Source organism: Mandrillus leucophaeus, unplaced genomic scaffold (genome assembly GCF_000951045.1).
Source record: "Mandrillus leucophaeus isolate KB7577 unplaced genomic scaffold, Mleu.le_1.0 Scaffold605, whole genome shotgun sequence".
NCBI classification, from domain to species: domain Eukaryota; kingdom Metazoa; phylum Chordata; class Mammalia; order Primates; family Cercopithecidae; genus Mandrillus; species Mandrillus leucophaeus.
This window is the reverse complement of record NW_012106531.1, coordinates 1,343,568-1,358,438: the sequence shown is the minus strand read 5'-3', so window position 1 is coordinate 1,358,438 and position 14,871 is coordinate 1,343,568. Positions and strand designations below refer to the sequence as shown.

At 43.3% G+C, this 14,871-nt stretch overlaps 1 protein-coding gene across 1 annotated transcript in view; it reads right to left on the bottom strand.

Annotated features, from left to right (window-relative positions):
- ANKRD55 (ankyrin repeat domain 55) overlaps positions 1 to 14,871 on the bottom strand; it is a 152,955-nt gene that overhangs the window by 68,494 nt on the left and 69,590 nt on the right. The window contains exons 5-6 of the mRNA XM_011999871.1: positions 11,925 to 12,034; positions 552 to 612 (exon numbers count right to left, since the gene is read on the bottom strand). Of these exons, the coding sequence (XP_011855261.1) occupies positions 552 to 612; positions 11,925 to 12,034 (171 nt within the window). The remainder of the gene's footprint in view (positions 1 to 551; positions 613 to 11,924; positions 12,035 to 14,871) is intronic.

The following is a 14,871-nucleotide window of genomic DNA, read 5'->3' as shown; positions in this document are numbered from 1 at the left end:
ACCCTGTCTCTACTAAAAATACAAAATTAGCCGGATGTGGTGGCACATGCCTGTAATCCCAGCTACTGGGGAGGCTGAGGCAGGAGAATCACTTGAATCTGGGAGGCAGTGGTTGTGGTGAGCCGAGACAGCACCATTGCACTCCAGCCTGGGCGACAAGAGTGAAACTCTGTCTTAAAAGAAAAAAGAGAGAGAGAGCATGTCTTGAGCCACAGCATGCTACTAAGTTTCTGGGACTTGAGAAGACAGGAGAGAGCAATATTTATTTCTCAATGTCCAGAGGGAAATTACAAAATTTCAGTCATATGGTAAATACTGAAGTACTTAATGCAATAAAGTCCTTCCCTATCAGAAGCTACGCACACCCATGGTGGAAATAAGTTTCTGCTGAGGATTAATAGTGAAAACAGGTCTCCCTTTCAGCGTAGGAACACAAAATTGTGCTTCATGTCTCCCCGTAGCTTTTAAGAGGAAGCACAATGGTTCAGAAACGCCCTTCCTTTCACCCTCACATGCAAAATGACCACTTGTTGCTGGAGAGTGTGGCTCACCTCATTGTCCTGGTGATTAATCTCGCTGAGGTTCGACTGTTGCAACAGGACTGTGAGGAGCCTGTAAGGAAAAATAGGAGAAATGGCTCAAAAGAACAGGCAGTCATGGTGCTCTTGGAATTAGTATAAAAACATGACCTTAGAAAAAGCGTCAGTTGAAAGGCTCCAAATGAAGATGAGGGCCTTTCCATTTCTCTGGGAAAAAGATCCACAGAAAAGAAGTAAGAGTGTGATAGGTTAGAAGACACCTGTGAGGAGGGCTGCTGTCTGCCTTTCCCACCCTCTCTCCATCTCAGAACTCCCGAGGGGCACAGGGGGATGGAGAAACTTTAGGCTCATTGTGTTCACCAGGCCTCTGTCACCTAGCCACGCCCTTTAAGAACCAAAATCATGTAGCACTTACTCTTTTTTTTTTTTTTTGACACGGAGTCTCGCTGTCGCCCAGGCTCGAGTGTGCAGTGGCATGAACTTGGCTCACTGGAAGCTCCGCCTCCCAGGTTCACGCCATTCTCCTGCCTCAGCCTCCCAAGTAGCTGGGACTACAGGTGCCCACCACCACACCCGGCTAATTTTGTTTTTGTATTTTTAGTAGAGATGGGGTTTCACCGTGTTAGCCAGGATGGTCTAAATCTCCTGACCTCGTGATCTGCCCGTCTTGGCCTCCCAAATTGCTGGGATTACAGGCATGAGCCACCACTCCCGGCCACTTATTCTTTATTCACTTTATAGGAACTTATAGAGTGCTTTCAACCTGCTTCACTCCTAGCTGCATATGTCATGCCTTTTTAATGCACAGATTATACCAGGAGGTTGTCAGTATTTGCAAGTTTGCTCATTCCTGTAAAATACACACATGCCTAAGCACAAGATGACAGTAATCAGTGTAAAACAGCTATCAACGATTCTCAGATTCAAGCTCTTCCCTGACTTGGATCTCTTGCTCAGTTGACTGAAGTCAACACTCCGTCTGGGAGAGGGGGCAGTGGAGAGGGGCCCGGGCTCTGCAGCCAGATAGCTTGGGTTCACATCCCAGTCCTGCCACTGATGAGCTCTGTGACCTTAGGCAAGTTACTTATCTTCTCCCTGCCTAAACTTCTTCATCTGTGACATAGGAGTGATAAAAACTACCTATCACACAGCTCAGTGTGAGGATTAAATGAGTTAATATGCATACAACATATAGAGCATGTCTGGAACATGCTGTTATTTCTAGAGCACTTAACCCCAGAAGTTTGAACCCTGGCTCCATCTCAGAATTGCCTGGAGAGATTTTTTTTTTTTAAACCACAAATACCTGGACTCTGTACTCAGGGTTTCTAACTCAATAGGTCTGGAGAAAAGCCCAGCTTCTACTGTTTAAAAAAAGCTATTCAGGAAATTCTGGTAAACAGCCAGGTTTGGAAACAATTGAGAAAGGTGCTGAATGAATTAATGAATGGATACTCATCAAGATGATAAAGAACAGTGTATGGGCAGTCAATGGAGGAAATTGAGAAATTGCTTTTGGAAGAATTATTTGTAAAATGAAATTGTTTAGTCTCTTCTCCAATCAAATCTTTATCGTCTCGACTTGGAAGACATCTAAAGCCCTAAGTATTAAATTGTTAGTTACAATAGAAAAAAAGAAAGGTCCACTAATCATATTGCCTTAGTAGGAAATGTAATACACAGAGAGCTTAAATAGAGATGGACTTCTGGTTATTTGCGGTGGAGGTGAAATAACCAGGAAACCTGTGGTTTCAATCTGGTTTTATTATAGTCTTTTGGGGAGCCAGGACAATGCTGAGATTTAATTCTCACCTCACTACTGCACAATCTGAGTTTCTGTATCCTCATGTATATCAGAGGGGTAGCAATTCGGTGGTGTAAAGGATCGAGTGATCCAACAGGCAGAAAGACCCTGGGTCACATACTCTAAAGGGACAATGGCTATGACTGCCTACAGCACATCTCTTTTATGCTCTCTGAATTCTAGATGTAGCCTTTGGTAGGAAGACATATAAAAATAATTGCATTTTGGGTCACACAATTTTTATCTTTGCAATTATTTCACCAATGGATATATTTCCCTGTGGCTTCTTTGTAAGTGGGTGCAGGGCTTAACTGGTGACTGTGCTTCTCCTTTCTCTCTTTCCTTCTGTCCTCTCTGTCTCATTATTGGCCATTGTTTACTCTCTAGGGCTCATTTGGTCTGAGGGACTAGGGGAGGAGGGGAGGACAAGGTAGGAGGTCAACTGTGGTCCAGTGTGGTTATCCTCAGTTAGCCCTGAGCAGACAGAGATTATCTGTGGCCAGACAGGATCTTCCAGGGGCTCTGACCAGGTTAGAATGAGGGTAGGGAGAGCAAGACCTCTTGTCACATCCTGGGTGGACTCCCAAGGTTGTGGGATGAACCCTGTGCCTAGATAGTTCTCTATTTGGCTCTCAAAGCCATTCTCTTCTCTACACTGCCCTGCTCTGAGGCTGTCCTCTGGGACGGCATCAGCCAGGCTCCCTTGCCCTTGGCTTCCTATTGGGTTTTGCTGGTGGGGGAACTGGCAGGAGGAGGGAGAGAAGCCAGCTCCCTTTCTGAGAATAATTGTATTTCTCTACCAAAGGCCTCAGTTCTTGCCAGGTGGCCCCTCGCCTACAGCTAAGCAGCTCTCAGAGGGTTCCAGTAACTGCCCCTTCCTTGCCCCTTTAGGTCTAGAGAGTGATAACATTTTCTTACTCTTTTGGGGAAAGTGGGGGTGGGGTAGGGGATTAGAGCATCATCCATCATCTCTTGTTGGTCAATTTTTGGTCAATTTTTTTTTTTTTTTTTTTGAGACAGGGTCTCACTCTGTCACCTAGGCTGGAGTGCAGTGGCACAATCACAGTTCACTGCAACCTGGACTTCCTGGGCCGAAGTGATCCATCCTCCTGCCTCAGCCTTCAGAGTAGTTTGCATTACAGGTGTGCACCATCATGCCCAACTAATTTTTTTGTGTTTTTAGTAGAGAGGGGGTTTCACCATGTTGCCCAGGCTGGTCTTGAACTCCTGAACTCAAATGATCCTCAGCTTCCTGAAGTGCTGGGATTACAGGTGCGAATCACCCTATCCAGCTTTGTTGGCCAAGTTTAGTCTTTCCCTAGACTTTCTCCAGTTGCCACCCTTTAATTCCCATATCTTCTCTGTTTCTCTGTCATGGCTCTGACTGATACGTGACGATCTATGTGGCCCAACTCCATTTGACTGTGAAGTCTCTGAGACCCATTGATCATCAAAGCTGGACACAAATAGACAGATCAGGGCCCTCTCTTGCATTCTTGCCCTCTCTCTGGCTCTGGCTCTCTCTCACATGTTGTGAGAACAAAGAACCTGAGGCCCTTCCTGGCTTGCCAAGACCACCATACAGTGGCTCAGTGATCCAGCCTGAACTAGAAACCAGGTGCCCCATTGCCAACCTGGGGCTTCCTTGCTGTTCCGTGGTATGGAGGTCACCTGCGAGATACCTGTCCAGCATCTATCTCAATTCCCAGATGATTTTCAGCCCTCTGTTGTGCTTCCCCTGAGCTCTTGTTTTGTGTTATCATGGCCCAGGAGTCCTTCCACAACTCATCAGCCCAGTTCAGACTCCCTCCTGTCCTCGGATCTCTGAGGCGGTGATGTAAGACCCATCTCATCTCAAGTGCCAGGACAGCAGGCTTGGACCCCCGCAAGAGCAGTCCCAGACGGGCGGTGTGTGAGTCATAAGAGCACCGAGGCTGGAGCCAGACTGCCGCTGTTAGAATCCCTGCTCCATGCCAACCAGCCAGTGACCTTGGGCTAGCTCCCAGAGCCTACCTTTTCTTATCCATAAAATGCAGAGAATAATACCTACTTCAAGATCTGTTGTGACTTCGAGTCCATGCACACGAAGCACTTGGAATAGCCCTTACATGCCATAATAAAATTTTATATGGCCAGGTGCGGTGGCTCATGCCTGCCTGTAATCCCAGCACTTTGGGAGGCCAAGGTGGGCGGATCAACTGAGGTCAGGAGTTTGAGACCAGCCTGGCTAACATGGTGAAACCCCGTCTGTAATAGACATAGAAAAATTAGCCAGACATGATGGTGGGCACCTGTAATTCCAGCTACTAGAGAGGCTGCTGTCGGAGATTTGCTACATTCTGGGAGGCAGAGGTTGCAGGGAGCTGAGATCATGCCACTGCACACTAGCCTGGGCAACAGCGCTTGAGACTCTGTCTCAAAAAAAAAAAAATTCTATATAATGATTAATTTTTTAATAGCTCCTACCTTCTATTTTCTGGGTCTCCACTGATTACCATTAGGTGAATGGTGGGTCTCAGAGAAGGATCAGCTAGAAGCATCCTGGGGACAACTCATCCCTGTGAGCTTTCCAGTTTTGCTGGCCCCTCTGGAGACTCCCAGCCCTGGAGCTGGCCAGCCCAGTGACAGGTGGGAAAAAATGGTCCCACAACCAGCCGTCTCCCCTTCCTGTCCCTGGAGCTGCCTGTATGAGAGCGTGCTGCAGTGAGACATCCACCGCAGGTCAGAACACAACACCTGGTAACTAGAGAACAGGACCCCAAGGAAATGATTTTCTTCCTCCCTTGGGCTGCAGTCAAGAGTGATGAAAAGAGGCAGAGTGGCTGGCACTCTGACAGGGAGGAAAAAAAAGTCTGCCAGTAGCCATGGAGACCATAAAAAGACCTTCAGAGAGCCCCGTGGCTGCTTTCAGAGAAAATTGCTGCTTGCCTTCCAACACTAGCATGTGCAGCGTTGTACAAACACAACTCTGTTCTCTTTGGAGCTTTGTTTTAATGATCATGCCCCCTCTTTCATACCAGCGCCCTCTGAATGTCCCAGCCAAGGAAGCAAGAAAAGCCGTGGGGAGCTGAAAGGGAGAAAACTTGGACCTGCTGAGAAGCAGAGGTTCAAAGCAGGAAGGGGAATCATGAGAGGAAACCTGTGCGTCTTTGCTTTTGTAAACCCAATGTGCCTTCATGTTCATAATTATAAACCACTTACCCCTGCATCAGCCTCCATCCCCACTGAGCGGGTGTTTAGCTAAGGATACAGATTCAAACTGATGGGTTTGTTCAGGAGTTGTTTCCATCTGAGCACTAAAATCCCTCTGGAGGCAAAGGACTAACTGAAGCATCCCTTGGCTTGTTTATAAGCAGCTTTGGTTTGAGGCTTCTCTCTGAATAACCTCCAGTGAGCACCCAGTAGAAGGAGCTTGCTGTTTGGAAATCTAAGTGTTAGCAGATTTAAAATCAGTATAAAAACCTGGGCACAAGGGCACCATGTGGCCTGTACATACTGTTTATGATTAGGGGAAAATGCAGACATATGCCGACTTACAAAGGTGTGCATAGATCCACATGTACAACATACCCCAACAACCTTTGCAGTAAATGTGTGTGCCCGGCAGTAGGATGCAGGATTGCATTTACATAGACCTGTATCTGTGCACACAGTTTTGTGGACCTGAGTGTGCTGAGGTGAAGAAGGCCAGGATGAGCACCAGTGGGGTGGCAGTAGTAGTGTTTCATTCCTTAGCTTCTTACGATGTTTGTGGTGTTTCTTTCTGTCTTCCACCATCATCATCATGGATGACCATCAACATTATCATTAATATCATCACCCCATCATCATCACCAACACTTTCTGAACATGGACAATGTACTAGGTACTGAGTTCAGTGTTTCCACACATTTTCTCGTTTACTTCTGCCTACTTCCCTGTGAAGTAAGCAGGAATAATATACTAAATCGTACTTACTTCGCCAGGTGTGGTGGCTCACGCTTGTAATCCCAGCACTTTGGGAGGCTGAGGCAGGCGGATCACCTCAGTTTGAGAATTCGAGACGAGTCTGACCAACATGGAGAAACCCCATCTCTACTAAAAATACAAAATTAGCCTGGCATGGTGGTGCATGTCTGTAATCCCAGCTACTCAGGAGGCTGAGGCAGGAGAATTGCTTGAACCCAGGAGCTAGAGGTTGTGGTGAGCCAAGATCATGCCTTTACACTCCAACCTGGGCAACAAGAGTGAAACTCTGTCTCAAAAAAAAAAAAAAAAAGAAAGAAAGAAAGAAAAAAAATAGTACTTACATCAAGGGGAAGCTGAGCCTTGACATGTTAACTTGCCCAAGAGAATAAGAGCTGGAGCCAGATTTAAACTCAGTCAGTCTGACTCATACTCATGAGCTGGCACTTCTGGCCACCCTTCAGGGATTTCTTTTCTTTTCCCTTCCTTCCTTCCTTCCTTCCTTCCTTCCTTCCTTCCTTCCTTCCTTCCTCCCTCTCCTTCCTTCCTCTCCTTCCTTCCTCTCCTTCCTTCCTTCCTTGCTTGCTTCCTTCCTTCCTTCCTTGCTTCCTTCCTTCCTTCCTTCCTCTCCTTCCTTCCTTCCTTGCTTGCTTCCTTCTTTCCTTCCTTCCTTGCTTCCTTCCTTCCTTCCTTGCTTGCTTCCTTCCTGTCTTGTGCTATTGCCCAGGTTGGATTAAAATGGCACGATCAAAGTGCACTGCAGCCTTGAACTCCTGGGCTCAAGCAATATTCCAGTCTCAGCCTCCTGAATAGTTAGAACTACAGGAGCACACCACTATGCCTGGCTAATTTAAAAAAAAAAAATCATTTTTAGAAATGAGGACTCACTATGTTGCCTAAGCTGGTCTTGAACTCCTGGCCTCTAGTTATCCTCCTGCCTTTGTCTCCCAAAGCACTGGGATTACAGGTGTGAGCCACCCTGCCTGGCCCCTTCAAGGATTTTAGATTGTTTTCAGATATAGTAAAATAAGATAATGAGTGAAGAAACAAGACAAAGAGAAAACAAGGGCAGGAAAAAAAAAAAAAAGACGTGATCTATAGTCCTACATGTATGCCAGAGGTGAGACACAAACTGAGTTTTGAATTTTCTAAATATATAAAGAAAGAAACATGCTCTGAAGTCACAGTGTCTGTATGGTAAAAATAAAAAATGATTTATCAGAAGCAGCACAGCAATTCCTTCTATAGTAGAAATATTTCTTGTGGTTTCTCATATAGAAGTTTTCGGGGCGCTAATGAATGATGGGCCAGTAAGTTTTGTAAGACTGTTTCTTACAACGTTTCTCAATGGAGACCAAGGGCTTAATGTCAAAATATGGCCATTAAAATAAATTCTACAAGGTCCACAATACTAGGTCTCAGAAACACAGCAGACCCACTGGGCAGGTTACCTTCACATATGCAGTGGGTAATTCATTATTTTTTCTGTGCCTCAATTCTGTAAAATAGGGATAGAAATATTACCTATAGAGGTGTGGTAAGGATTAGATTAGTTAATACCCCAAAAGCACTTAGAATTTTGCTCTGAACATGGTAAATAACCAACATTATCATCATCATCATCATTGTTGTACGTTAAATGCAAACCTATATGTTTTAGTGGTCGGCCAAGGTTATGTCTACTTAAGAAAATTGAGCAAAGAGCCTTGTGTGACCCAGTAGAAGATTGCTGCCTTCCTCAGTCTGGTTGTGAGATTAGGAAGTACCCATGAACCAGATCACGTTTTGTTTTTGTTTTTGTTTTTTTTTCCCTCAAAAAAACAGTTCTGAGTTCATGCTGACACAAACAGATGAGTGACTGAAGCCCAGCTTCTCTACAACACGGCGTGGGTTGGTCGGTTTCTACTTTAAACATTTAATGCAGTTGTATCAAACTCTGCCGTGGACCTAAAATTTCTCAAACAACTACAAAAAATGTAATTTTAACAATGTAATTCCATAGGGAATCCTTTAGGGCAAACTAGTTTCCAAATATTCTGTAGGTAACCAAACCACAGTCACGCATCATTTAATGATGGGAATACTTTCTGAGAAACGTGTCGTTAGGTGATTTTATCATTGTGTGAACATCTTAGAGTGTATCACACAAACCTAGATGGTAGAGCGTACTACACACCTATGCTATATGGTAGAGCCTATTGCTTCTAGGCCACATATATGCACAGCATGTGACTGTACTAAACACTGTAGGCAATTGCAACACAGTGTAAGTATTTACATATGTAAACATAGAAGAGGTACAGTAAAAATATGATATAATTATCTTATGGGACTGTCATCACACATGCGTTCTCCCACTAACTGAAATGTCATTATGCAGCGTGTAACTAACTGTATTTGATTTGCTGTATGGGTTGTTAGGACTTAACCCAATTCATCTTTGGAGAGCATTTACTAGAAATAACAATTTTGGTTTTGGAATAGTCAATCTTAACTTTGGGGGATTATTAGTTAAAGCAGCTAGCATTGCCATAACTAAAGCAGAATTTTATCTTTCAGAATCAGTGAAGGGCTTTTTAGGACAATATAAGTAACTACTCATCTGCACACAGAAGGATGTTTATTTTTCTTATTTCAACTCATCCTAAAGGGTGGTGGCTGGGCCATTAAGTACAGTTTCAAGAGAGGGGAAGCCACCACTGTCTGCTCTCTATACATTAGGTTATAGCAACTTAATGTAGATCCTCAAGAGTAGAGGAGTACTGGAAAGCATAATAAGAAATAGAAATACAAGTCCACAAAGAGGAAGTACACTTGGGTTGATTTTCAATTTATTATTGCAGTGATTTCAGAGGATGAACCTAATCAACTGATCCAAGTGACATTGAATGTAATTTTGACTGACAAGGCTTAGTTTATCCCTCAGGTGCAATGTGTTAAGAGCAGAGACAGCGAGCTTTTCACCAAAATCCTTGTTCCCCTTTCCTGGATTGGAGGCATTGTTGGGAGGTAGATTCCTGGCTAGAAACTATATTCCCCAGAGCACCTTACAACCAGATGTGGTCGAATGACTAGTCCTTATTCATGGAATATGAGCAGAAGTGAATTGTGTCATTTGCAGGCTGAGGTTTTAAAGAACTGAGTGTGGCTTCTTTATAGGGTAGTCCCTGCTTAATCTGCGGTTTCGCTTTCCATTATTTCAGTTACCCATAGTTCACTGTGGTTCAAAAACATTCAATGAAAAATTCCAGAAATAAACAATTCATGTTTTAAATTGTGTGGCATTCTGAATAGAATGATGAAATCTGCCGCTAACTACACTCTGCTCTCATTAGTCACTTAGGAGCCACCTCGGTTAACGGATCGCCTGTCGCTGTATTGCAGCACTGTGTTCACGTTACTCTTATTTTACTCAGCAGTGGCCCCAAAGTGCAAGAGTAGTGATACTGGCATATTGTTATAATTGTTCTATTTTATTGTTATTGTTGTTAATCTCTTACTGTGCCTAATTTATACGTTAAATTTTATAGGTATGTATGTATAGGAAAAAACATAGCATATATAGACTTTGGTACTATCTGAGGTTTCAGACATCCATGTGGGTCTTGGAACGTATCCCCTCCAGGGTGAGGGGGGACTACTGTGCTCCTCTTTCCCCATCTGCAGGCTGAATAAGGACATTCTGTGCTCTTAGGGGATGAAGGTGCTATAGAATGGAAGAAGCTTGGGTCCCTGAATCGCCATGTGGCAGCGAGCCACCCACCACCCCCCTACATTGGATGGTTACATGTCTGATAAAATTTTTCTTTTTTTTTTCTTTGAGATGAAGACTCGCTTTGTCGCCCAGCCTGGAGTGCAGTGGTGCGAACCCAGCTCACTGCAACATCTGCCTCCTGGGTTCAAGCGATTATCCTGCTTCAGCCTCCCGAGTAGCTGGGATTACAGGCACTCACCACCACATCTGGCTAATTTTTGTATTTTTAGTACAGATGGGGTTTTGCCATGCTGGCCAGGCTGGTCTCGAACTCCTCACCTCAGGTGATCCACCTGCCTTGGCCTCCCAAAGTGCTGGGATTACAGGCATAAGCCATGGCACCCAGCCAGAAATAATTTTTACTGTGTTAAAACAATGAAGCTTTGGATTTTATGTGTTACAACAGCTATAATTACTGTAACTTAAATGGGCTTTTTAAATCTTCCAGAATCAGCTAATAGGTTTTGAAATGACCACTCTGAGTGAGGCAAGTAAAAGCAATTATGTGTAGTAAATTAAGACAGAAGAAACAGAAAAGGTACATTTTACACTTATTTTCTAAATACCACTCTTGGGAAAACAGTATGATTTTGTGACTAAGTATTTTTGTGGGGTCATTCTTTTTTTTTGTTTTTCCTACTTCATCAAGAGGGAGTCATACCCTCATGATGCCTATTGATTGTTAACTGTCTGCGTTTGCTGTTTCTTCTCTAAACATCCTTGTTTTGTTGGGCTTTGGGTAAATCCTAGTTTTCTGTTATTTCTGGACATAGTCCAATATAATAAGAGTCAAGTCTTGGGAATAGTCCTGGAATTTCCCAAGACCTTTTATTTTACTGTAAAAGAGATTGAAGTAAAGAAATCTTGTTATTCCTCAGCCTGGAAGATTATGGCCTTGGGCTTCTCAACCCAGACAGAGCTTCAGGTTTTAGTTCTGGACACAGAGTTGAGAGGGTGAAGCACATAGAATACACTCCTTGTGCTGCTGGCCTATGACCTAGACTTGGAAATGCTCAATTCCTGTCAGAGGCATGTTCTGCAGAGGAGAAAATGTCCACCATGTTACTGATTCCATAGTAGAAATTCTGTTAGCAGCTGCTCTGAGGGGCTTTCTAAAGAATGGGAACTGAGGCCATGTAGACACAGAGGAATGGAGAAGCTACCCTTGGTATGGACAAAACCTTTTCCTTCGTTGCTCAGTTATCTTACAAAAAGGTGGCCTTCTTGATCATCCAATTTACTTGAGTGTATTTTTTCACAGGGCTTCTAGGTGCACACACTTCCGGTTTCCTTCTAACCCCCTGGTCTCCCTGCTGCTGGCTCCTTTGCCTCCTCCCAGCTCCTAAAGGCTGGCATTGCCCTGGGTTTAGACATTAACCTTTCTGCCCAGTCACTGCTCTTTTGCCCTATTTAATTTTCTTCATAGCCCTCGTCACTATTAATGATCTTATTTATTTGTTAACTGGTATGCTTAAGAGCTTCACTAGAATATAAGCTCTGTGACATCAGAGACTCTGTTTTATTTACTGTGGAACTTCAAAGGACTAGAACAGTCTTTGGTCCATAAAATGTGCTCAAAAAATAGTTGTTGAATGCACAATTGACTTACTGATTAATGGAATGAATGAATATATGAATTCTGATGATGACAAACAGCATATCTTCTTAAAGATTAGGGACAAAACTTTTATTGAAGTAGGAGGAAACAGTTTGAGATTATTCTAGAATATTTTGTTGTGGTCCTATCTGCTGCAACTTAAAAAAAAAAAAAAAAGATGGTTTTCTTTTACTTTTTATCAGCCACAGAGGGATGGATTAGATGACCTTCTCATAGAAGTTGAGTCGCTCCCAACTTGAGCATCATGTAAACCTGGCCACTTACCTCACATCGGGCTCAGCAGTGGCAGCATGCAGTGGCAGGCGGCCATTTTTATCTGGGATATTGTGCTTGGCACCATTTCTGAGTAGACTCACACAGCCTTCAAGCCAGCCCTGAAATACAAGAGCAACCACATCATTATATAACAGAAGCTCAAGTAACATGGTCCAACAAACTTTCTCTAGATTTTTTTCCCCTTCTCTGGTTTGGCTAAACACATATTTTATTTGACTTGAAGTGGTTAAGAACCACAACTCCATCTTAGATGCCTCAACAGAGGACCGAAGGTCTTGAGGTACAGATTCCCAGGTTTATGGAAGGACCTTTCCCCTTTAGATGCAGACTGACCTTAGAATCTCTCCATCTCCCCCTCCCCATTTCTAGGGCCACTCACTGGTATTACACGTATAAGCTCAGACTGCATGATAAATGGGCCTTGGTCCTCTATTGCAAGCTCCTTTTCTAGTAACCACAAGGACAGCACCTTGCCTATTCAAGTCAGTCCCCCTCCCAGTGCCTAGAAGTCTAACCTGAGCTCTACTGCAATGGCTGGGACCCTGCCACCTTATTGACTGATCTTTCTGAGGCCAAAAGCTTGAATCCCTAAACATAAGGCATCACCAGCACCTTCCAAAGGTTTCCCATTGCTATGTTTTATCCACCTGTAAATTCCCCAAGAACTTTATGCGAACTGCTGAAACCTGCTGTCTACAATTGTCTAGATTGAGACCTGATATGGCCACATCTCATGCTTGTTACATCCTCGGTCGACACTTACTGCTGGGTCATCTTCTCATTGTCTCTCCCATTTCAAAGGGCAGGTATAATTTCAGGCTAGCCCTCCCTCCCATGCTACTTTAACTGACCCATACCTATTAATAACCAAGTTTGGCTCGCGTGCTAAAGAGTATGTCTTCTACATTCATCCAGAATGGCTTGGGTTACTTGCCCAATTATAAGCAGACTTAAAAAGAGATGAAATTATTATTATGAAGAATAATAGGATAACCCTCTATTTTGTTCAGAAGCAGGCTTCCCATCATCCTACATTCGTGTCTAGGCAAACCTCAAAATTATCCAGTAAAATGAGAAAGATGACTGAAGATTTTTCCTCCTTACATTGAAAGCAATAAAAATCAAAATGTTGGCCGGGCGCGGTGGCTCACGTCTGTAATCCCAGCACTTTGGGAGGCCGAGGCAGGTGGATCACAAGATCAAGAGATCGAGACCATCCTGGCTAACACGGTGAAACCCCATCTTTACTAAAAATATAAAAAATTAGCCGGGCGTGGTGGCGGGCGCCTATAGTCCCAGCTACTCGGGAGGCTGAGGCAGGAGAATGGCGTGAACCTGGGAGGTGGAGGTTGCAGTAAGCTGATGTCGTGCCACTGCACTCCAGCCTGGGTGACAGAGCGAGACTCCGTCTCAAAAAAAAAATCAACATGTTAATTAATGCATGGAGAAGGAGGAAGATCATGATAAGGAAATAACCTTTTGGTTTTGAAGTCTGGAAGGAAAATTAACAAAAATGCATCAAAACTCAGAGTATGAATATTGAATATGATTTTGTAGAATTGACCATTAATATCTAAGTCTTAAGTAGAAGCAAGTATTTTTCTGGCATTTCCAGTCTTGTGTCATGGTTTACTGATGCATTAAATCTGTTTTTAGTTGTTAATGTCTAAATCATCAAGTTCTCAGATTAAAAGGAGAAATTAGACCCAGAGGCCCAAAAGACAGGCATGCTGGGCAAATTTTAGAGTTGTCAAAGATTTACAGTTTTTGAAAAGCAGATCTTTTGGTGGGGGAAAGTTTGAAACACTTTTAAAAATCATATTGCAACACTTCCTGGAACTCTGTGTGTGTCAATGGTTTTCTGATTTTTTTTTTTCTTGAAGATGAAAAGAAGAAAAACCATTGAATATACTATCTGAAACACTTGGTCAGTCACTATTAAGAACCAACAAATGAGTTTTATACCTACTATGTGCTGGCTGATTCCCCCAGTGTTTATTCTTCAGCTGTGATGGGCATTTTTTTTTTTTTTATTAAGTGTTACAAATGAAGGAGAAAGCACAAAGAGATACAGTGATTTGCCTAACCAATGTCGCACACCTGTGAAATTTGATCATTTGAATTGGGTCCTTCTTGTTGTATCCAGCTACTAAACCAGAGTTGAGAAGTCAGGGGAAAAAGCAGGCCGGGCACGTAACATTGCTCTAAAATTCAGTTATCTGCAAGCCTGGCTGCTGAAACTGCCTAGTAACTAGTTTTATCTAATGGCTTCCGAAAAACCTGCTGCAACAAAAAGAAGAATTTTACCCACCATGGTCACTCACCAGTCAGAGCTTGCCAGCTCCCCAAAACTCGACTAGTGCCAATGACCTTTCTAGAAAAACAATATGTAACATTTCTCCTTCTAATAAAACCTACAACTTCCTCTTCATTCTTTGGACATACCGAGGACCACCTGGTGTGTGTATTGCAATTCTTTTTTCCTTGTTTTTTGAGACAGTGTCTCACTCTGTCACCCAGGCTGGAGTACAGTGGCACGATCTCAATTCACTGCAGCCTCTGCCTCCTGGGTTCAAGTGATTCTCCTGCCTCAGCTTCCCAAGTAGCTGGGACTACAGGCATGCGCCACCACACCTGGCTATGTTTTGTATTTTTAGTAGAGACAGAGTTTCACCATGTTGCCCAGGCTGGTCTCGAACTCCTGACCTCAGGTGATCCGTCTGCCTCAGCCTCCCAAAGTGCTGGGATTAACGGCATGAGCCACCATGCCCGGTCGCAAATCTTATATATCAAATAATACGTTAAATGTAGAGATTCATCTCTCTCTCTCTCTATTTTTATATATAAATATATATTTATTTATATATATTTATATATATTATATATAATATTTTTATATTATAAAATAAAAAAATATATATTTATTTATTTTCTT